At 55.5% G+C, this 23,880-nt stretch overlaps 2 protein-coding genes across 3 annotated transcripts in view; one reads left to right on the top strand and one right to left on the bottom strand.

The window, feature by feature from the left end:
- Window positions 1–263: 263 nt before the first annotated feature.
- Window positions 264–11,483, top strand: FSCN1 (fascin actin-bundling protein 1). Its single transcript, XM_051632513.1, has 5 exons — window positions 264–1,130; window positions 7,772–7,928; window positions 8,417–8,538; window positions 8,814–8,981; window positions 9,079–11,483. The coding sequence occupies exons 1-5, from the start codon at window positions 308–310 to the stop codon at window positions 9,279–9,281; spliced, it is 1,473 nt and encodes a 490-aa protein (XP_051488473.1). The 5' UTR covers window positions 264–307; the 3' UTR covers window positions 9,282–11,483.
- Window positions 11,484–12,929: 1,446 nt separating this feature from the next.
- Window positions 12,930–23,880, bottom strand: part of RNF216 (ring finger protein 216) — a 79,465-nt gene continuing 68,514 nt past the window's right edge. For both annotated transcript variants that reach the window (XM_051632382.1, XM_051632381.1), the window contains exons 16-17: window positions 16,699–16,768; window positions 12,930–16,481 (exon numbers count right to left, since the gene is read on the bottom strand). In XM_051632382.1, the coding sequence (XP_051488342.1) occupies window positions 16,162–16,481; window positions 16,699–16,768 (390 nt within the window). In that variant the 3' untranslated portion in view covers window positions 12,930–16,161. The remainder of the gene's footprint in view (window positions 16,482–16,698; window positions 16,769–23,880) is intronic.

Here is a 23,880-nt window from a genome sequence, read left to right as displayed (position 1 = left end):
TGTCATGCAGGGAATAGCCTTGCAATGCAGTGGAGTCCCGCAATGCTGGCGGGGGGCGTCCCTGCAATTCGCGGGGGCTCTTGCTACCCCGGGAGGTGGGGGCTCCCGCAGCGATGCGGGGGGCGGCGGAGCGGCAGGCGGGAGGGGGCGGGCGGGGGTCTCGGCGGGGGGCGGCCCAGGCGGGGAGGGGGGATGGAGGAGGGATGGGGGGGGAAGTTGGGGGGGCGGTGCCGAAGCGGCGCGATATAAAGGCGGCGTCGGGGCGGCCGCGGCGATCGGCGGCGGCGGCGGCAGGAGGAGGAGGAGGATGACGGCGAACGGGACGGCGGAACCGGTGCAGATCCAGTTCGGGCTGATCAACTGCAGCAACAAGTACCTGACGGCGGAGGCGTTCGGCTTCAAGGTGAATGCCTCGGCCGCCAGCATGAAGAAGAAGCAGATCTGGACGCTGGAGCAAGACGGGGAGGACTCCAGCGCCGTGCTGCTCAAAAGCCACCTGGGCCGCTACCTGGCAGCCGACAAGGACGGCCGGGTGAGCTGCGACAGCGAGGAGCCGGGTCCCGACTGTCGCTTCTTGGTGGTGGCTCACGGCGACGGGCGCTGGTCGCTGCAGTCCGAGCCCCATCGCCGCTTCTTCGGGGGCACCGAGGACCGGCTCTCCTGCTTCGCCCCCGCCGTCTCGGCTACCGAGAAATGGAGCGTCCACCTGGCCATGCATCCCCAGGCCAACCTCTACAGCCTGGCCCGCAAGCGCTACGCCCACCTGGGGCCTCGCCGCGACGAGCTGGCCGTGGACCGCGACGTGCCGTGGGGCGTCGATGCCCTCATCACCCTCCTCTTCGTGGAGCAGCGGTACAGCCTGCAGAGCTGCGACCACCGCCTGCTCCGCGGCGACGGCCGCCTGGTCCCCGCCGCCGAGCCCGGCACCGCCTTCACCCTCGAGTTTCGCTGCGGGAAGGTGGCCTTCCGCGACGGGGAGGGTCGCTACCTCGCCCCCTCGGGACCCAGCGGCACCCTCAAGGTGGGCAAGAGTACCAAGGTGGGCAAAGATGAGCTCTTCGCCCTTGAGCAGAGCTGCCCGCAGGTCGTGCTCCGAGCTGGCAACGACAGGAATGTCTCCACCCGGCAAGGTACGATGGGATGGCGGAGGAGGGGTGGGGGGGTGGAGGGCTACACACCTGGGCTGCCCCATAGTCCCTAGGGTGTTGTCGCCCCGGGGGTTGTCCCTGCATCCCTCCGGGAGCGGCATCCCTCGGGCACTGCCCGCCCCGAGCTGCCTCCCTGCATCCCTCCGGCATCACCTCCCCTGCATCCCTCCTGAATCGCCCCTCTTGGTGTGGCTCCCTGCAGCGCTGCCCCCCTAGCAGCCCCCCACGTCCCTCCAGCATCCCTTGCACTAGCAACCCCCGTGCAGCCCTTCACCATCACTGCTTTAGGGCTCTCCGCACCCCCGCTGGAGCCCCTTCTCACACACCTCCCTACATCCCTCCCTTGAAGTCACCATCTCCCCAGGACACCCCTCTGCACTCCCCAGCATGGCTGCCCCGCGGTCCTTCCCCCAGTCCCTCCACCATCATCCCCCTGCACCCCTCCCACATCCCTCTCCCTTCCCCCTCTCTCCAACCCTGCAGCATCGCCTGCCGGGGAGGGGGGGTGCAACCCTCCAGCCCCCCCATCCCTGCAGCATCGCCTCTGCGGGGTGCCCTGGGCAGGGGAGGAGTGGTGAGGGGCCTGCCTTGGGGCTGGATGGGGCGGGTTGGGGGAGAGGAGGGGGGGCTGCTGGATGGGGTCTCCCCTTGCCCTGAAGGAGGCAGGGCAGCCATCCCTCTCCTTCCTACCCACGGAGCTCATTGTTCACCCAACAAAGCCTTCCCCCAGACTCCCCCTTCCCTGAGCATCGTTGATCCACGGGCCAGGGGGGCTGCGCTTCTTCCCTCCCCCCCATGGGGCAGTGCTCCTCGCTGGGTGGGGGGATGGGTGCTACCAGTCAACCCCCCCGGCCTGGGCAGCCTTATAGAAATGGCTTCGCCAAAATGCCCACGCCGAGCCGTGCCCTACATCCCTCAGCACAAAGGCCACCGTGTCCCCCCCCATCTTGTGCCACCCATCCCCGTCCCCTCCGATCACCAGAGGCCACACCACGTTGCCTGCCTCGAGTGTCACGGCCACACAGCACAGTTCCCCGGGCACGCAGCCACCCACTCCCCCCCTTCAACCATCCCACCCCCTCCCCACCCCAGCTTGCGGGGCGATTTTTGGGGTGCAGGGAGGCCCCGCTCGGCGGGCAGGGCGGTGCTGCGGGGGGGGGGGGGGGCCGGCGTGGGGGCCCTGGGGCACATCCCTGGCCTGCCAAGTCAGGCCGGCACACGCCGGGTGCAGGATGGGTGTGAGCACGTCTGGCTGCAGCAGTGCCTGGAGGAGCAAGGAACAGCACCGGGGATTTTATTTTTCTGGGGTGTGTGTATATATAATATTTCAAGGGTGAAGCTTAAACACCCCCCCCCCCCCCCCCCCCCCCCCCCCGCCCCGGGGCAGTTCCTTGCAGGAAGGTTGGTGCCTTTCTCCTTTCAAAGACCAAATCCTGTGCTTCCAAGCAGTCCCTTCCATTAAAAAAAAAAAAAAAAAATCAGCCCAAAATCCTAAACCAAAACAACAACAACAAAAGCCTGCGAAGATGGGCAGCGGGGTTTGGAGAGGAGGAGGAGGATGGCGGGAGGATGGCGGCAGGCTGCCGCAGCGCCGTGGGGGAAGGGCTGCTGCAGCCCTTTGTCACCGGAGATGGGAAAACCAGATGTGGGGGAGAGATGTTTGGGATGGGGCGGTGATGGGGGACCCCCCCGGCAGGGGTGGGAGCGGTGCTGGCGGACCCGCCGGCTTTGTGTGAGCCGGGATGGATGGGGGGTGGGAAAAGAGGGGGAGGGGGGGTGTGTCACAAATCTCCCCAGCAACAGGGGGCTCTGGGTTGCGCCCGGCCCCTTTCCAAGCAAAATACAGCGGGGAGGGGTGCGCTGGGGCTGGACATCCTCGTTCGAGTCCGTTTTGGCTGGATAATCCATTTCCACCCTGGTTTATCCTGCCTGGCAGCAGGGAGAGCGAGTTGCCGCTCCTCCAGGGCTCGTCCTTCTTTCTCCCGTCGGGAAAGCGCCTTGTCCCAAGGTTGCCGAGGAGACAGGGGAACAACGGCCGTCGGGGGGGAGCGGTGGCAGACAAGCCCTTTGCCCCCGCCCGGCTGATAAGCAGCGCTGTGCTGCTGGCAGATGTGCCCGAGGCCGCCGGGGATGGGGCCGCGGGATGCAGGCAGGGAGGCTGGTGGGAAAGGGCAGCTTGTTCCCGCCTGGAGTCGGGGAGGGAACGGGGATAGCAGCAGCGTGTTCCTCCCTCCACATGCTACGGGAGGAGTGGGGATGGGACACGGGGCTTTTGTGGCTCCCCTGGCTGGGAGCTGGAGCTGGTCCAGGCTTGGGACTGTGCTGTCCCACAAGTGCCGAGTCAGCTCCTGGCTTGGAGCCTCCTCCCTGTCCCTGGGCTGGCCGGAGTAGCCGTTCCCTGTGCACAGGGCACTGGGGACCAGCAATCCCGAGGGTTGGATGTGAAGGGGGGATGGCAGCCCTGCCTCTTCACCAGAGCTGGGGCTGGGGGTGACCCCGACACCTCTCTCCTGCCTCCAGCTGCAAAAGGAAGGAGTCCCTGGGGGTCCCAAGGCTCTGCCAGAGCCCCCACCTCCCTGTTGAGCCGAGTCGGGGGGCTGCCAGCAGGACGCAGCCTCCTCCCCGGCTCAATGGCTCCTTTCTAGCCCCGGCTGCGGCAACAAAGGGCCCTTTGTGGGCTCCAGGTCCCCGGGGGCAGAGCGCTGGCGTCCTCCCCGCTCAGCTGGGCCCCTGCCAGCCCCCCACCGGCGGAGGTGAGCCGCCTGCCTCCCCCACCCGCCTGGGGAGAGAGGATGGGATGGCTCCGGAGCCAGGCATTTCGGGAAAAGGGGTCCAGGGAGGGGGGGAGCGAGCAGTGTGGTGATGGGAGCTCGTCTGGGCATGCTGGGTCGGCTGGGCATGCTGGGTCGGCGGTGGGGAGCTCTGCTCCGGGGGCCAGGAGACCCCCCCGGGGCACGGGGTGGATCAGCACTCTCTGCAGCCACAGCCAGTTCCTCCCCCAGAGATGCCAAGTGGCACGTTGGCCCTTGGAGGATACCACGAAGCCACAGGAAATCCATAGAGAAGGAGGGGACTTTCCAGGAAATTCGTGTTTCACCCCTGCCTATGACCCACCCCTTGCAGTGCTGCGCCCCCACGAGAGGAGCTGTGCGGTCCCCGGGTGCTTCAGGCTGCTGTTTTTAGACGAAAAATAGGCTTGTATTTATGTATGACTGCAACATAAGCCCATCCGAAGGGCAGGGAGGGGACAAGAAGATTCTTGGGGCACTTGTGTGGCTGCAGCCTGGGCTGGAGGGTGTCAGAGCTCTGCAAGGAGCCCGGACCAGACCCGTGTGGGCAGAGCTGGGCACAGCATCTCCTGGGCTGGTGGAGCACAAGGACCCCAAATCCTGCCCTGCCTCCCACCAGGGCTTGTGGGGGGGCTCTGCTGGGAGCTGCCAGTGCTCCCTTTGAAGGAGGCAGGCTTGGATTTTTTCAGGCAAAACCATGGCTTTTTTGGAAGGGAGCCTCTTAGCCTCTAGGGAGTTGGAGCACGGGAAAGGTGCAGCCTCCTGTCAGCTCCAGGTGCTGGGCAGGGCTGGCAGCTGCCCCTGCTGGCTCCCAGCTGTAGAAAGGCAGCCAGCAGAGCCCATGTCCTGGCAGCTCCTGAGGTGGGCTTCTGCCCCCTGTGAGCCCAGGCATGGGAGCTGCTCCAGCCAGCTCATCCCACTGACTGGCTGTGGTCCTCAGCAGGTGAGGAGCTGGGAAGCTCTGGCTTTCCTCCCCATCACCATTCCCTGGCTCTCCTGTCCAGGGATCTTCAGCTCTGGGGCTTTGTTTGGAGGGCTCGATATTAGGAAGCCCTGTGGGGTCATACACCTCAGCCCCTCACCTCCCACCTCCAGCCTCTGCGTTGTCCCCAAAGGCCCCCAGAGCAAGCCTGCGTCGCAGCTGGGGCTGCAGAACATCACACAGGGGGAATCTTGGGGGCACAGGCACACCTCCCCCTTCCAGCTTTGTCAAGGTCAGACAGAGTCGTGCCGGCTCTAGACTGTAAATTTACCAAGAGCAGTAATTAAAGCGTGATTGCAGCGGCCCAGCGGGAGCTGCCAGCCCCTGCCACAGCCCTGAGCTGCAAAACGCAGGGGGGTTGGTGGGGGTGGCTGGAGGGACAGCCCCTCTCGCCATGGTCCTACTGCCTCTGAGCCCCCAGACCTCCTGCTCCGGTTGGGTTACAGCCCTTTGAAGCCTCCTTCTGCCCTAATTGCATTCCTTTCTGCTGAGTCGGTGTAACCCAACCCAGCTTTCGGGGAGGGGGCGATAGGAGACCCTCCTGCCGCCGGCCCTGCGGGGCCCCGGGGGAAGCTAAAGCTCCGCACAGTGACGGCTCCGCGGGCAGTCGCTGGGTGTTGGGTGCGAGGGGCTGGTGGGATCGCTGTGCTCCGTGCTGGGGGTCTCTGGCGGGGGGAGGGGACGGTGTTGGGCGGCTCCCGGCACTCAGCGTCCTGTCTCCAGCCCATCCGATCCCGCTCTGCAGCACAAAACCTCCCCAGAGTCACCTCCTCCCCTGCGCGGTCACCTAAAAGCGCGGTCAGGAGGAAAGGCTGCTGCCCGCTTCCTGCCCCACACACTCCCCAAACTGCAGCTCTTGCAGGCTTGGGGGTGCAGGCTGTGTCCCCCCACACACACTCTCACATCCCCTCCCTCTCCATGAGCCCCTGCAGAGCCCCTCTTCCCGCTCTCTGGCTCTCCGGAGGGGCTGGAGCAGCTGCTGCCGCGCTGCTTTCCCGGCCGGGGGGGCAGAATCAAAACCAAATGTTTCCTCTTGGCTGCTGGTTTGGCCTTGGGAGGCAGTGAGAGTGGGGCCACCACATGAGCTGAGGGCTTGGCCCGTGGGGCTGGGGTTGGTGGCCGTGCAGTCACCCTCTGCCCCCTGTGCTGCCCCAGATGCTCTGGGGAGCAAAGCACCAAGCGGGCTGCGTGTCCTTCAGGAGCTGGAGGTGCTGGAGGATGCCTGGTGGGAGAGGGGATGCTATGAACAGGCAGCGGTGTGGTAGCTGTAGGAGATAAGATTTCAGCCAGCAAAGCAAAGCCTTCCAAGCCTAATCCCTTTGGGAAAGGTGGGAGACTGATAGGCAAAGTAGAGGCTGCTCCTTGGGAACCGCTGGATGATGTGGGTGCCTGTTTGGAGCAGGAGACAGGGTGATGGGAAGCCCCAGGTAGCTGCGGCTGCCACAGCTGTGGGATTGCATCTCCATTTCCAAGACATCTCCATTTCCAAGGCTGGTGTGTGGAGGTAGATGGTCCCTACCCGGGTGGGTCAGCACCTGTTGGGTGCAGCTGGTGGGACTTGCTGGTGCAGAAGGGCCATCGAGGCTGCAATCCCCGACACCTTCCCAGTAACCCTGTATTGCTGTACTGGAAATCCCGGTGGCCAACAAACTGGGAGGCAATGGGCTGTGGAGGGGCATGAGGCTGAACATGTTGCCAGCCCCATGAGCAGGTTCTTGGCTGCAGGAAGAGGCAGATCTGAGCAGAAGGGCTGCACACGTGCTTTGCAGCCTTTCCAGGACCAGGTGTGTTGGTTGGACTTGATCCGGTAGCACCCATGCAGCTGGGGAGGGATGGGGGTGCTTTATGCTCTGAAAAACTCACCTCCTTCCCTTTAAAACCACAGTCAGATGGCTGTCCCCTCCTGGGCTGCACTCACTGGTCTCAGAACCCTGCCCACTGGTGGCACTGGGGCCCAGTGCTGCTCATGGGGGGTGTCTGCAGGCAGGGTGGAGTGGGGCTGAGCTCTGCACCCCCATCCCTCCTGAAACCCAGCATGGCCCCTTGGCCTTGGCTCCAGGCTATGGCTTGTGACTTGCATCCCAGAAACGTTTTTAGGCAGAAATCCACCAAGCTGGAGAGGACTTGGCCCCGCTAGCCCTGACTAAGCAGGTCTGCTTGGGCTCAGTGCCTGTGGGTGGATGTGCATGTGGCCCCAGGGCTGTGGCTGCATCCGCCTCTGAGGCTGGTGCACAGGATGGGAATAGCCATCAGCTGCCAGGTTGTGGCCACAGCAACAACCCCTCGGTGCAGGGATGGGCCACCCTGCCTGGCAGAGCCAGGAGATGCACTGGTGCTGGGTTTTTTGGGGAGCCAGGGAAGGGTTTGGGTGCCACAGGGCTTTTCCAAGCCGTCTCTCCCTGCAAGCCTGGCTGCCCCAACAGGCGGTGACAATTTATGGATGAAAAATGGTGCCGTGGTCCTTAAACATGCCAGGATCTGGGGATTCATGGGCGGTGTGGTGGCCTCTGCTAATGGATTGAACAATCTGGCTGTCACCTCTGGCGTAAAAAACTACAGCCCTTTTCCCTGTGAAATATCTAAGTTGGTCTTTGCTTGGTGCTTAATTGTGATAGACGTGGAGAGTCCTGAGTGGAAGCTCGTGGCTGCCTCAGCTCAGTCCAGCCTTCATTTCTGGCCTTAATACTCGAGTAGCCAAATGAAAACCTAGATTTGAACCCAAAATGCCAGAGAGGAGAAGGGTGTGGGGGATTCTGGAGTTACCAGAGCTCACCCTCTCAGTTTGGTTTCCTGATGGAGGTGGTTTGGGTTCCCCCCTGGTGTCCCCACCTTCATCTGCCTCTGCCTCGCAGGGATGGACCTCTCAGCCAACCAAGATGAGGAGGGCGACCAGGAGACCTACCAGCTGGAGATCAACAAGGACACCAAGAAATGCGCCTTCAGGACCTACACTGGGAAGTACTGGACCCTCACCTCCAATGGGGGCATCCAGTCCACCGCCTCCACAAAGTGAGTCCCTCGTCCCCAGCAGCTCAGGGCCATGCCTTGGCCTTCAGGGACCCCTCTGCCCCTCACAGGGGAATCCAGGGGCGATTTTCCCAGCCTAGGCATTCATCCCAAAACGCTTTCTAGCCAAGACAGTGAATTCCCTGGAGAGCTGGGGCTGGGTTGGGACTTGCCACCCGTGGTGCTTGGGAAGTCCCTCGGGCCACGCAATCCTTTCTGGCTGTCGAAACACTGTACCCTGCAGTCCAACCCAGTTCCACCCAGCTGTGAGCTGGGTGGAAACCCCAGCAGTGCTCTTGGCTGCCTGCTGCCTCCTGCCTGCGGGCGAGGTCTTCCCATTGGGATTGGCCACCGTGACATTGTTCATCCCATGAAAACGGATCAAATTGGGGTCTCCCAATCCAGTCATGGCCCTTTCCGAGGCAGCAGGGTGGCACCGGTGGGGTCCCCATCTGGTGAATGCCCCCCCGACCACCCCTTCTGCCCCCCAGGAATGCGAGCTGCTATTTCGACATCGAGTGGTGCGACAAGCGCATCACCCTGAAGGCTGCCAATGGCAAGTACGTGACAGCAAAGAAGAATGGGCAGCTGGCAGCCTCCATGGAGACAGCAGGTAAGGGACCCCCCCTGGGGAACCCCGCCCCATGGTGGAGCAGCAGGGGATGAGTAATTGCTCCCCTCTTCCAAGTGATGTTCAGAGAGGCAGGCAAGAAAGTTTTCCTTAACGGCTGCACCACTTCAGGCGGTGCAGGATGGAGGGGACAGGTGGGGTGGGTGAGAAATGAGTGGGGGGCACTGCCCACCCTCCTCATTGCTGGGGGTGTGTGTGAGGGTCTGGGCTCTGCAACTCCCAGGGTGGTCTCACAGCCCCTCTCCCCTTTGGTGCAGGCGAGACGGAGCATTTTGTGATGAAGCTGATCAACAGGCCCATCATCGTCCTCCGCGGCGAGCACGGCTTCATCGGCTGCCGGAAGGTGACCGGCACCCTGGACTCCAACCGCTCCTCCTACGATGTCTTCCAGCTGGAGTTCAACGACGGGGCCTACAACATCAAGGGTGAGTCCCTGGGGGCGGGGATGGGCTGGGGATGGCCAAGGAGGTCCCCGCAGGTAGCTCACGGGGCCCACCTTGTCCCCTCTCCCTCTGCCCACAGATGCCACCGGGAAGTACTGGATGGTGGGGAGCGAGTCGTCCGTCACCAGCAGCAGCGACGCCCCCGTGGACTTCTTTTTTGAGTTCTGCGACTATAACAAAGTGGCCATCAAAATCAATGGCAAATACCTGAAGGGCGACCACGCCGGGGTCCTCAAGGCATCTGCCGACACCATTGATGCCTCCACCCTCTGGGAATATTAATGCACTTTAGCGTTCCTCCCATTGCCAACTGCTCTTTCCCCTCCTCCCTCCTTTTAATCTCTTTCGGGTTTCGTTTCTCCTCTCTGTAAAAAGGATTTTCAGACCCACTTGCCCTTCCTTCCTGCCGTAGAGTTGGTGCGTTGCGTGGGAGGTGGGTCTCCATAAATCTCTGTAAGAACTGGAAAAGTGATGGGGCAGCCTCCCTATAGCTCTGTAGAGGGTCTGTCTCTGTCTCCCCCCCTGCCTCCCTTCAGGTTTGCTGGGCTTGGAAACTGCCGTGCCCCCTGCTCCTGGCCCCCAGCATCACCTTAGGTAGTTTGTTTTCCCCTCCTCGACTGAAAAAAGGGAAGAAGATCACCTCTGTGCTCGCTCTGCCATATCAGCCCTGGTGCCACCTCTCTCTGTTCTGCCAGTGTCTCCCAGAGCACCCGTCCTGTCCCATCCTGCCCTGCTCCAGCCAGGAGCAGAGCGAGGGTGCTGGGCTCCACCAGCTCCTCCCAGCTGCCCCTGGCAGTTTCTCTCCACTCCTGGCTTTCAGGGCAGGATTCATCCCCAGCTGAGCCATAAGAGGTGACCTTACATATCACAGCATCCCTGGGGACGGGGCTGGTGTGCACCAGCTTGTGTCCCCACGGAAGGGCCAGCAAGCCAACCCCTTCCCCATGCAGCTGGAAATTATTTTTTAGGGTGATCCCATCTGGAAAACCTCAGCCTTTCATCTCATAGAGCCCCGTGCTCCTTGTGTCCTTATGCCCCTCCTTGTGCTTCTGGCTCTGGAGGAGCATCGTGGAGCCCAGCTTGTGCCAGGGCTGATCCTGTGGCTGTGCCTGGGAGAGGATGCAGGGTTGGGGGGCACAGAACAAGCTCGTGCTGGGCAGGGGGCTTCATCCAGCCCATCTCCAGCACTGGTGGGCTTTGGTCCCTACAGGAGCCCGGCTGGCCAGTGCAACCCTCCTGGGTGGTGGCTGGAAGCATGAACTGCAGATTTTGGTTTACAGAATAGAAAAGTTCTTTAGCAAACTTTGCACAGTGATATTTGCTCAGTACCTTTTTTTTTTTCCTCTCTCTCTCTCTCTCTTAAAATACTGGAACAGTGACATGGATCCCTGAGCACCTCATGCTGGATTAGGATGTGCCCATTCCCATGGGATCCCCTGAGCAGGGCAGCTCCTGGTCTTGCACCTGGCCTTGGCTCTCCTGCCATTGCAACCCTACTGGGGGGAAAAAAAAAAAAAGGAAAAAAAGAAGACCAAAACAGTATTTTTGTTAGTCTCTATTTATATATGCTCTCCATGGCACTGTGGTACCAGCTGTTGTCTGTACTAGGTCTGCATTAGAGTCTAACGCTGTTTGTGACGGGTGATGCTGAGGTGTTTGTTAGGGTGTTGAAGGGCACTTGATCCTTTGGGGCCTTCCCGGGGCTGCTGTTTTGCTCCCTCCAAACACCCCAAGGAGCCTTTTCCCCGCCCCCCAGGGAGGCAGCACGGGTCCCCCCCAGCCTGCCCCACACCAAGGGTGCTCACGGCATCGCTGCCGTGCCAAAACAGGGCCAGTCCCTACTGCTGGAGGTGAGGTAGGGGCTCCTCAGCCTTAAAGCCACGTGGGGGAACAACCTTCCCTCCATAGGAGCTTGGTGCTAAACTCTCAGCTGGGAGAGCAAGTGACCTGTCCCCTGCCAAGGGGACAACTCCGGGCTGGGGTCCCTTGCCAGCACAGGGAACCCCAGCTGGGCTCTACCTCGGCTCTGTGCTCACATCGGGGGCTGCCCGCGCCGCCCGGGGACCATCACGGCCCCTGAAGGACCGAGTGTCTTGATGAAGCCCTGAGTGACCCTGTGACTTGGCACACACTTCTTGCTGGCCTTCACCCCACCCCCCCACCCCCGTGTCACCTCCTCCCTGTCCCTCCCATCGCGGTTCAAACCATTTAACTCCCGCTCCGGCTTCTTCCATCTGACACTAGGTCAACATCTCTCCTGTCTCCTCCTCCTCGGGTGTCGTGACTCGCTGAAAACATCTCACTCTGAAAATTTTAAGTTTTGGGTTTGTTCGGGTTTGTTTGTTGTTTTTTTTGTCCGTTTTGGTTTTTTTTTTAATTATTATTTGTTGTAAGTGCCATTTGTATAACTTAAAAAGAAAATAGCTTCAAATGGAGAAAGATGAATTAAAAAACATAAATAAAACCCACATTCGGATACAAGCAGTGGTGACTGGTCTGTCGAGGTGACCATGGCTGGGGCTGGAACAGCCTTTCAATGAGAGACATGGAGCTTTTGGGGTCTTTGGGGGCCAAATTGCTTCACAAAGATTCGAGAGGGAAGGGAATGGTGACCAACAGACTCACCTCCACCAAAGGACTGCAGGCCAAGCTGGCTGGAGGCTGAGTCACCTCTTGAGGTGCCCAGAGCAGCCCTAAGCCACCAAGCCCATGGGCATCTTCCAGGATGGAGGAGCTATGCACAGGTCAGGGAGATGCACCAGCAGCTCCTGAAGACCCTCCTGCAAACCACCTCCCCCTGCCCTCACAGTCAGGGGTGAAGCTGTGCCCTCCCCTTCAGCCTGGCAACACTGCAAAGGGGTGAAGCTGCTTTTTCTCTCCCCTTGGCTCAGGTATTTCTCTCCAAAACAAAACCTGACAGCAAGGTTTTGTTTTTCCCAGGTGGGGAAAGTGGTGGGTGCTGGTTTAGGGTGCATGGGCCAGCAATAAGTCCCCTCCTTAGTGATACAGAGAAGGTAGAAGCTGAGGAGGGGCAGGACCTGGGAAGCCCACTTGCTGCAGCTCAGCCCAGAGCAGTGTCTGGCCAGAGGAGTCAGGATGTGATTGCAGCCCTCCCAAGACAGACAAAAACCAACCCTAAAATTCAACCAACCCACCCAGGTTTGATGCTGGGGCTAAACTCAGTTTTGGCTAAGCAGACAGCATGTGCTTACGGAGGGGCTGGGGGCCATCTCCATCACCCCTGAGAAAGCAGCCAGCCCCCCTGCCCTCCATGTCCCACAGACCAGCTCAGCACCTGCAGGTCACCCTTTTTGGCTTTTAAAACCTAAATCTGGTTTGCTAGAGGACATTGCCAGGAGGGACCTTCAACTTCAGACACGGGTTCAAGCACCACAGCAAGGGCCGAAGGAAGGAAGGAAGGATGTTCATTCCTTGCTATAAACAGGGAGAACTAAGGCCCTGCAGGAAATGCTGAGCTTGCCCTGGATCCCCCAGCAACATCCACACGTGCATGAGCAAATCTGGCCATGACACCCCAGACCTGGGGACAAAGCAGGGAGGGAGGACCCTCACCCTCTCCATCTCCCCCATCTCCTTTTGCTTTCAAGGCCAGGTTCTGTATTTACCATCACTCCTTCAAGGGGGAAGGTCTCCCCAGCCTCTTCCCCCATGACACACACATCCTGGTTTCCATTTAAAGGAGTGACTGGAAACCATTTTCTAACCCATCCAGCTTTACCTCGGGAGCATGTGGAATGTATTAAGCTTTTCCAGGAGGGTCAAATGGGTTTTGCCTGGCAATTTGCAGAGTTTTCAGCAGTGCAGGCTGAGATGTGACACGACAGCCCTGCCTGCTCCTGCCTGTCCTCAGCCCTGCTCAGGATGGAAGGACAAGGCTTTGGCTGTGAGGAAAGCACAGAGGGTAAAAGCCAGAGTGCACAAATTTATTTACAAAAATTCAAATTACAATATAATACAGGAACTTTTTACACACAGAATATTTGAATGGTTTCCTACCAGAAAGTAAAGAAAAATATTTTTTTGTTGTGGGTTTTTTTTGCTTTTTCTTTTTTTTTTTTTAATAAACCACCTATTTATTTTCAGCTATTGTTATACAAAGTTGCAGAACATGCACATCTTTACAGGGTTTCTTTAACAGAACGTTTTGCTAAGTGCAAATACTAAGTTTCTCTCTCCACCTTTAAGGCAAGTAAAATGGGACACTGCAATTAACCATAAGAAGTACCTGTTAGGGATCAGCCTGGGCACAGCAACCTCCCTGTCACCTTTCCAAGGACAAATGGTTTCAAGTCCTGCGGGGCTGGAGGGAGGGTGGGATGCAGGAGTCACGTCATGGATGGCTCCAGCAGAAACCACAACTCCAAGTTCTCTCGGGTTAGAGGGAAGGAGCAGCCACAAGCTTTGGCTGTGGGGTTAACTGTTGGTGAAATCGGTGTTTCCTCAGGGAAAGCAGCAGCACCAGGAGCCCCGCGTTGCCCCAGGGCTGAGAAGAGGGCTGAGCCCACCGCTGGGGGAGGGGCGCCTCCCCATCACGGAGCAAGCACCCATTTCTCCTCTCATACACAAATTAGCCCGTGGTTTTGCAGGGGACACAGTGACAGTAGTCCTCTCTCCCCCTATCTCCAGCAGGCTCCTCCAGGACCATGACCCCTGCACCACCCACAGCAGCAGAAGACATCCTAACCACAAGGATGGACCAAGCACACCAACCCCCCCTTGCCACCTCTGCTCAACACTTCTCCATCCCACTTGCTCCACCTCTGCACAGGCTTGGTTCATGCATCTCCAGATATGCACCAAAAGACGGGATCAGACTCCCATTTTTGCCAGTGCTTCCTGCCACGCAGCTCTGTGGGACACTGGAAGAGGCCACCCCAGGCTTGCTTCATTGTTCGGGCCACCAGTTCAGCAGCTGAGCTGTGCTCTGGCTGCCTGACCCACCCCTTGCAGAGGTGGGTGCTGGGGGACAACCACGACCACCCTCCCTGCCAGGGAAAGGCACGTGCTTCCAAAAGCCTGGAGGGCTCATCCGAGCCAGCCCACAAGATCTCAGCTATCAAACCCCCAGGACTCCCTTTCTGGAAGGGGAAGCCACTCGTGCTTCTCCCGACCTGGGTCCAGTTTCTCGCTAGGAACACAGTCCTCCCTCCCCAGATCCAATGGGGCACTCTGCTCCTGCAGCCATTGCTCAGTGCATGGTAGGATCTAAACCTGGCTGAAAGCAGCAAGTGATAAGCTCCTGCAGCCCCTGGACCACTGCCAGAAATTAACTAAAATTAAAAAAAAGATGATAGCAGCTGAGAATACAATTTGCTCACCAATGCTAGAAAGACCACAACCCTGAGGAGCTGGAACAGAGCACTCCCTGGGCTACCTTCAACAGTCCAGAGTGGAGAACAGCTGACTCAGCTCCACAGGAGATGGAAGTCCCCTCTGGGAGACCCTTCTAGGGACAGCAGTCCCCAGATGCTGTCACAGATCATGGTGAAGGCTGCTCCTCCCCAGGGGCCTCCCACCAACAGCCCTGTGCCCATGGCTCACTGCACACCGAGGAGCCATTGGCTCTGGATCTCTGCCAGCCAGGGCTGGGCAGGGCCTGGGGGAGGAGGCAGGGAGGGAGTTTTACCTGGAAAAATCAAACCAAAAGCCACCTGGATGCTCAGATACCTGGGAGGGGGAGAAAATAACGGGAGAGGAAATGCACCCAGCGGGTTCCCAGCAGGACGGAGCAAGAAATGGCCCAGACCAAACCACTGGGGGAATGTCAGCACAGCCAGGCTGCTCCAAGCTGGCCTGGTCTTTCTGGGAGAAGGGTTCCCCCCCCCCCTACTCCAATAATTTCCTTTTCCAGAGGGGCCTGTACCAGCCAGCACAGCCAAGGGCTGTGGGGAAGGGCTTTGTGCCAACCCTTCCTCCCGCAGCCCAGCGACTACACCCCCTGCTTCTTCCAAGGAAGTCTTACTTTTCCTAAACCCTCACTCTCCCTAAAGCCCAGAAATACTCACGTTTGCCTTTTCACACCCTCTTCTGAAGCCAGGTCAGCTGAAACAGGTTCCCAGCAGTCAGGAAGCTGCCAGCTCCCTGCAGCACAAGGTACAGCTGCCCATCGGTTGCAGGGGGCTCAGCTGAGGGGGCTCCTGGCTCAGCACCACCTGCTCGCATGACTACAGGGGTAGCTCCTAATTCTTCTACCACACCACACACCACTGGCCTACACCTTCACCCGGGGGTTTGCCCAAACAGCTTTTTGCAATGAAAGGCACAGCTTAGGCTCTGGGTGCTTCTACCAGCTGTTTGAGGACTGCTGCCAGGAGCAGGGGGAGAGCTGGGATGCCAGACGAGAAGAGCAAAGGCCACGTTTTGGAAGCTGAGAGGCACCCACTGTTGGGGGGAGGAAAAAAAAGCTTGAGTTCTCCAAAGGGAGGGAAGTGCTCAGGTCTTCTGCTACTTGCTAAAGCCCTGAGACAGAACATGGCCCTGGGCTTCCTACCAAGATCTCAGCAACAAGATGGCTGCTGCATACCCTCACTCCACTTGCAGAGCAAGAAATGGTAAAAATGCTACATTTACATGGTTTTGAACAATTTCTTTCTGCTGGGAGGTGCCAGCAGGTTACAGGGATGCTGGAGAACATGGGAACTCCAGCCTTGTGCCTCTCTGCAGGCAGAAGGCTAGGGCAGCTGACTCCAGCTAGCTTGTTCCTGAAGGTCTTGCTCATATGCCAAGTTTCAATTCCCTTCTCCCAAGACTCACTTGACTGTGCAGCAGCTGCTCTGGCCAGCAGGAAGGCAGGAATTTTGAAAAGTTCCCGAAGAAAGGCTACATCCCTGTGCTCCATAATGTCTCATTTTCCCTCCCAACAGCTGCCTGAACAGGCTTTGTCAACTCAAAGTATCTGGATGCACAACATAGGGAGAGAGCCCTGGAAATGCAGCACCAAGCCCTGTTGCAGCACAGGTTGAAGTGTTTGATGGCAAAGGTCCAGAGAAGGTCTGGAGAAGGGTGCAGGGCAGGTATATGGGTCAGAGCAGGTCCCCTTGCAGCTGGCTAAACTGAGAGGGTCTGGAGCAGGAAGGAGGGTGATGTTACTGGGGTGGCTTTGCCCTGCAGTGACTCTGGGCCAAGTGCTGTTAGAACCAGGTCAGAACCGGTGCCGAGGCTGAGGGCCAAAGTGCATAGGCAAGTTGTGCTCCAGCTGAACGTTGATCTGGGGAAAATCATAGTTCACCCTCATGTTGGGTAATGGGGGAACATAGGGAGCAGGGATGGGGCCAATGTTGAGGGGGATGTTATTGTACATGGGCCGGACAGGAGGGAGAGGGAAGGGAGGGTGCACGAAGGGATACGGGGGCATCCGGGGCTGATGGAGGTTCTGAGGAACAGGTCTGGGGATGACTTCAATCCTCTGGATTTTCTCCATGGGCTTTTCTGCAGGAGGGCCGATCCGCTTGAAGCTGTTCTCTGCAGAGAGAGGGAAAAACCAGTCATCCCACCAAAGGAAAACTCACCAAGCTTGGAGCCCGTGGAGGAGTGCAGCACAGCAAAGCCTGGAGAAGCCTGCAAACAGCCAGGCCATGGGAAGAATCCAATGGAGATCCAGAGATCAGAAGCTGGGAACCCAATGCTCTCCTGTCATACTCAGTCTGATCTCAAAGCACAGGCACAGACTGTGACTTACCACCATTTTTCTTCCTTTGTTCCTCTTCAGCCTCTTTCTGAATCTCCTGGATTATCTTCTCATCATCTTCCTAGAAATCAGAGGAGTACCAAGAGTCAGTGGGGTAGTTCCTGCTGCAGGAGCCCTCCATCCTCTCCATGCTGCTTTTCTTTTCAGCACATGTTCTCATGGGAATAAAAAGGTAAATTTTGCTGAGTTGTCCTCATCTGGGCTTGACCCAGGTTTAGTCAAAAAAGCAAGGCTGTGATGGGGGATTGCAGGACAAAAACCTTTGCATGGAGCCAAATCTGCTCTGCAGAGTATGACTAAGAAGCTTAGATCAGCTTACCAGGGAGATCAGTGCTCAAACTCATTGACTTGATGGAAACCAGAGCCCTGCACCCCAGCTCTGCCCACCCAAAGAGTTACTGGAGAGCTGTTAATCTTTTAAATGGCAATAGTCTATTAAATATTTACACGATGCTAGCACTTCTAGAGTTTTTGGCCTAACAGCTGGAATTAACACAACTTAAATCCTGGCTCTAGTAGCAAAACGGTTCCGTGACGAGGCCATTTAGATCTTATCTGTAACTCTGAGGAGCACATAAATCATAATATGTTTCTTTAATGTCCATCGAGAGGTTATAGCAAGAATATTTCAACCTGCTACTCAACAAGAACACAAGGGCAAGCCAGAAATTGAAAGCATCCTTCTGCCTCTCGTCATCATCAGATTTTTCAACCCGAAGGAGCAGCAGTGAGACCAAATGATGCAGTGAAGCCTCAGGTGGCTGCAGGTATCTACAGAGCTGGCACTTACATCACCTTCTAGTAGATCAAGGGAGTGTGGTGGACAAAGTCCTGGAGGGATATGCAACTCCTGAGCTAGGAGAGGCTTGTCTGGAGGGATGGCCATGGGCAGCAACAGTCCACAGGGGTCCAGCCAGCTCCCAGGCTTTACACATGCTGACATTGGCATGAAACCAGACTCACCCTGATCCATGTTTCAGCCTCAGCTGCCCACTCCTAGGCTGGGAAAAATGAGTTTCTTCACTGCACCCCAGCATGCAACAGCTAAAAAGATAACTGCCTTGTAGTGCCAGGCAGCAGATGCTTCTGCTGGCCATATGTGCAGCGATGGCAACAGAGGTCCTCCTGGTCTCTGCAGGGTTGCATCTGCTGCTGTTTCATGTCTGTTGGGATGAAACAGTACCTGGCACTTGCAGAAGCCAAATGGGACTATCTGAGCCTCCTGGACAGTGTGTTCCTGATGTCAGTTATTAGGGAAGAAGGCCAAGAACAGGAGCTGTTGGAGGACACACCCCACCCGCATCAGGCATCAGCCACTCTGGGCCTACCTGAACACAAAGGAGCATTTCGTTTGCTTCAGCAGTTCTTCTGCAAGCACTAGTGGTGGAGCAGCAGGGAAACCCCAAGTCCCACACACCCCACAATGTGTAGGACTGCTTAGTTTCATTTCTCCTAATTCCAGTAGTGCCAAATCTCATAAATCTCTCCCCGAACACTTCTAATGTGGAAAATATCTTCTATTTTGAAGAGGGCTCAGAGACTAAATTTGAAATGCACTTCACTTCTTGCCAGCTTCCCAGTTCCCATCTCATGGTCCTGCACATGTCTGGCAGCAACACCTGGGCAGCTTGCTAAGATGTCCCCCCCCACTCCTGCCACCAGATAAGGTTTACCTGGGAGACTGAAGTTATCTTAATTTGCAGAAAGCCAGCAAACCAAATCCTTCCCTCCCTTTTATTACTCTGTGAGTCAGTGGTTAAAATTAAGACTTTCCAAGACATTCTTCTTTTTCTTTCTCCCCCCAGCCAGGCTGCTTCCATGGCCTGTTAATTACAGCCTATCTATCTCCATAAAAACTGCTGAAGAATGGTCCTTCTGAGCCTATACAGAACTTCTAACTACCCCCCAAGTATCAGATTGCAACGTTCCCTGCCTGGAAAACAGCCTGGCCATGCTCTGCAACAGGCCACCAAACAGCCTCTGCTCCTGCACTGCCTGAGCAAGGGGTGGCCCCAATTCAAGATTTCAAATTTGTTTTTAATTCACAGAGTATTTTTTGCCATGCTGTTGAGAAATGGAGATAGTCACCTCTCCCATCTTACTGCTGCTTACTGGAAAAGATGCTCCTTCTTTTAGTTAGACGAGTAAGGAACATATTTTAAACTCAACAAGATCACCCCATGTCCTTCTCTCACTTTAAAGCATAGAAACGTGCAGAAGTCCCTTCTAACTTAAAAAAAAAGCTTTTACTTTAGTCTAAGTCTGTGATGAACCCTCTGATATGGTGTTTCCCAGGGACACCACTGTCCTGCCACCACCGCCCAGGATGTTGCAGCTCCGGCAAACCCCGCTGCCAATGCTGGTCAGTCCTGCAAAGTCTGGGGGAATGGGACACACTTTACAAGACCCTCCCAGAGCGAGGGCTACCCGACACCCCCAGTGTAAACTGCAGCTGACCTTCACACTCATGACAGATGGACAAAGCCATCTGTCCCCAGAGCTGGCCAGCCAGCTGCAAGCACACCCAAGGTGATGCTGGCTTCAATTACCGCAGCTCCTGGAGAGCCGGGGGAAGGCATCAGAGCAGACCCCATCTGCCAGGTGTCCACAATGACATCTATCTCAGAAGGGCAACATAAACCACATCACCTCAAATGCAACAGCCAGAGGTTCCTACTCAAGCCCATCACCCCTTGGGTTTTCAAGAGGGTTGCAGAAAAACTGTCAACAAAAACAACACACCCGGATCGGGACGACAAGTTCCCGACTCGTTCTGTGACTGCAAATCCCAGCAGAGGGAAAACAAACCACAGCCCAAGAACAGAAGTTAACAGCTTTGTTCCTTCTCTGCTGATAAAAGTGTATTCTCACATTAGAAGGTTAAAAAGTATTTCTATTTAACCCCACAGTCCAAGCCTTGGCTTAGAACCTTTTTGCATCAGTATTTCTGAAAAACTGATAACAATGAATATAGAAAGAACTAAAATACACTCCACAATATGCACCTTCCTCCTTCAGAAGCTGCCACTAAATTTGGCAACTGGTGAATACACAGCACAGGTCAATACCTGCAGGATTTAGGAAAGATCCACATCCCAGATGGAACTAAAAATTTGATGATATGTGCATAGCAAAACAATTTTAGGCTGTTGGTGAAGGAAAGCTGGTGCCACAAGTTCTGGCTCTCACATCTGCACCAAGCACAGGTCAGAATTAAAAAGCAACTCTAAGTACAAATATTCACTATGTACAATAGTGATTGTTGCTAATTCTTTGAGAAGCAAAGGCTGATTTTTTTGATTCCACAGCTAATTGGAGAGGGATGACAGATTCAGAGGAATCTGTAAAGCAACCACACCAAAAATTAAGTTTTCATTAGCACACTTATGGCTGCAGTTGTGGTGAGAAACCATTTAATGTCACATGAGGTGGAGGCTGCACTGCAATTTCAAAAGCCTCTTGTGTCCATTTTCCTGAGCGAGTTCAAGCCCCTTAATAAAGCATTATATTATAATTTTAATAGCCTGCTCACAGGCTGTGTGGATTGAAGGGATTTATCTTGTCAAGTTATCAGTCATCTTCCTGTCAGCTGTCTTGCCTACAGCAAAAAGAAAAAAAAAACAGGAAAAAAAGTAAAAACAGAAAAAAGCAACCCCCAAGCCCTGGGGGGGTCCCAGCACCAGCCAGCCTGCGTGTTTTTTGAGCAGAAATTTAACTTGGCTCTCCTCCTGAGAGGAAAAAATGCAGGGCAATGCTGTAGTGTGGCCCTTCCCCATGCTCTGTTGCTCCTGGGAGAAGGGAGGTGGCCAAGAGAAAAATGCAAAGGATCTATCAGATGTATTCACCCTTCCTAGCTGCAAACCCTGCAGAAAGCCAGTGTGGTTTATTCACAGCAGCTGCATTTTGAAGTGGCCAAACAGCACTGAGCTTTGCCTCAAACCTGGCAGCTGGATGCTCTTTGCAGGAACCATCCCCAGACCCGTATCTAAAACCAAATCCATAGCTGTCCCTGGGCAGTCAGAGGAGTCTGCCCTTGAGATCCCCCACCTGCAAAAGCATCTGGGCATGAAGGAGCCTTTCCCTTTCAGCCCTCTCCCATTGAATCCAGGGAATACGGCGAGCAGGGAGCCAATCACAGCAGAAAGGATGGCTCGGGTCTGGGGATGGATTAGCTGAAGAGTGGGGCTGGGTTGCCAGGAGAGGCACCTTTTCATGGCAGGGAGGCTGGTTTCAACAATGCTGGTACAGAAAAGCCACATCCAGCATCCAGGCAGGGCCCTGTGCACACACAGAAAGAGCTGCCAGAGAAACAAACAGCTCATGGGGAACAAGAAATAGCAGCCAAGGAGATAAAAGCTCCACCAGTCACACAGAGACAACCTCCCCCAAATAAAACCTCCTCTGCCCAGAACAAAAGTGCCAACCATGGAGCTTTTGAAAGCTCCTCTTTTATCTGCTGCGCTTCTCGTTATCTTTAATTATTAAGTGTCACAGGAAAGCGGCTGGAAGGGGGAAAACAAGAGACCTGGTAACTATTTCTGGGCTCCACAACCCCTCCCCTGTCTTTAGAAAGGGCCTTCACCACCACTGCCTCCCCCTTCCTGGCTTTTTACTGCTTTCTTTTTCCACGTACGTGTGGCCGCAGCCGTTCCTAATAAACTTGAAATGATTTTTTCACGACGGAGGCTTCCCAAGGACTAAAGGGTTTTGTTTCAAATCATTCCCAGATCAGCTGGGGAGAGCCTGAGCAAGAACAGGCATGGGGCTGTCTCCAGCATGTTCCTCCATGCAGCAGGAAGCAGGGGGATAAAAGCAGGCTGTGTTGTAACTGGAACAGGGCATCCGCAGTGCTGCAGGAAAAGGGGGGCCAGGATGGGGGTGAAGCACATGCTGGTGGTTCAGAAACACAGTGATTTTAGCAGCAAGCAATTCCACACTGATGGCTTTCTGCAAACACCCCAGATCAACTGTCTGCTTGTGATTAAGGCATTTTATAGCACGTTGAATAAAAAAAACACAAAACAACCCACCCTAAATGTAGGGGTTCTTCCCCCTCCCCAAAATCCTAAAGGCAACGCTTCATGCATTTCCTTCATGCATTTGAAGTTTTACACAGTCTTAGCTTAACATCATCTGTTTATAATGCCAGGAGGAGGGATAATTGCCAACACCTTATAATGATCAGTCTTCTGCTTTGAACTTTAACGATGGGCCTGTGGGAGTGTTTTAAGAGTTTACTGAAAACATCTTAAACTTTAAAGCCAAAAAAAAAAAAAAAAGCCACTATGCAATATTCTTGAGAGTCCAAAGATGAGTATTAAATTAAAAATAATACAGAGGAGAGCAGAACCTGGTGTAGCAAACCAGTCAAGAATGTGTTAGTCAAACTGCACCACGGGATTTCTACAAACTGACTGAAATGCACACATCAGCCCCAGGTTTGCTACAGATCTTTAGGAATTGGGAAGAACCCAGCCCCCAAGCCTGCTGCTTGCTGAGCCAATTCTCACTGCTCCAGCCCCAGCTTTGTCTCTGGCAATGTTGCATCAGCCCCTCCTGCAGCCAGAGACTGTCTGGAGGGCTGAGCCAAGGTTTGCACAGGCTGCAGATGAGGCACACGAGGCCTCTTGGCCAAGCAGCTCACAGACAAGAGCTCCTGGCCCACGTTCACATCCTCCAGAGGTGCAGGGCACCGATTAGCTCTGGAGAAAGGCAGTGATTCCGTGATTACTGCCTGGAAGCTGCTGACCACAGCCCGGTTGCAGCTTGTCTCTGAGCCAGCAAATATTGCACCAATACTCTTAAATTAGACTCGAGTCTGATTACAGCATAGGGACAAGATTTCAGCTAACCTTTTATTATGGGGAATTTTGAAGCGTCTGCTTTACTCTTTCAAGATCATTTGAGACAAAGACTAACAGATGCTGCAGTTCCTGGAGGACTGTCTTTCATTTGGTTTTAACCCAAGCTAATTAATAGGTTTACTTATGCTTTCAGAAGAATCATTTCAGACTCAGAAAACATTAAACATTTCAAAAAGAACACAGGTTCCTTATTTTAAAGAAACCTGAATTTTGTTGTAAATAATGGGGAGTTAGATCCAAACCAGATCCTTCACAAAGGATTATCCAAGGTCTGACAGAAAGCTGAAGTCTACATTTGTGAAAAGCAAATGGACAAGACCATGGCACTGTGACCATGTCCCTAGTCTGCTGTGAAGATGGTTCCAGTGGAGGCTGTACACAATTACAGCAGAAATCAGGACAAAAACATGCTGCCACTCTCTGGAAGCCAGGCTTTGGTCTGTGCCCTCCCCATTTTGCTGCAGAGCCTAATCCAGGGAGAGGAGTGGCAGCTCCAAAGTGATGGGCTGCAAATTCCAGAGGTGATGAGACAACCCAGTCTTGCCTCCTTTGTACTTGCATGCAGACATGGCTGCAAACATGGGCAAGCCCACAACAGATATTCTCTTCCTATATGCACAGCACCAGCTGTCTAGAGACTTCAACAGAATAGAAGAAATTGAGCCAGAAGAGAAAACAGAGTTGAGAAAGGCACAAGAAGATACCAATGCAGCAGCCAGCAGAGCTGGGATGGGGTGATCCCCATGGTGGGCATCATTCCTGACAAAGGACAAGACACTCCTTTTGCTTTCATATCCCCATGTCGAGATTCAAATTCACTCCCCCTCTTCTCACCTGCCACTCACTCCTGCTTACATGTCCCACACGAGAGGGCAGGTCATCCAGGTGGGACTGGGTCAGTGTTACTAAGCCCCTTCCGAAGGGGGACACGACACCTGGGTATCCATCCTTTCAGCCTTAGAAGCCAACAGTTGAGTTTCACATTTTCCTTTGCCCTGCAGCACGGACAGCCACCCAGCTGCAACTCCCCAGCACACACATCCCCATGCTCCATCATCCCAAAAAACCCCAAATTATCGAAAAGAGCACAGGCAGTGCCAGCTCTTTGCTGACGGTGGGAAATTTTCCTTTGCCACAACAGTGGTTAATTAGAGAACTGGAGAAGGGCTGGTGACAGTGGCCTCTTTGTGCTGCTTATTTATTTATTTATTTTAAAGTACAGTACGAGCTTTTTTGAGGGGCCTCATGTTTTCTCTGGCTCTAAACAAATGCCATCACCCAGCACAATCAGCAGCCTGATGGGAACAAA

Source organism: Apus apus, chromosome 14 (genome assembly GCF_020740795.1).
Source record: "Apus apus isolate bApuApu2 chromosome 14, bApuApu2.pri.cur, whole genome shotgun sequence".
NCBI lineage: Eukaryota > Metazoa > Chordata > Aves > Apodiformes > Apodidae > Apus > Apus apus.
Note: the sequence above shows the minus strand (reverse complement) of the source record. Positions and strands in the feature narration are given on the sequence as shown.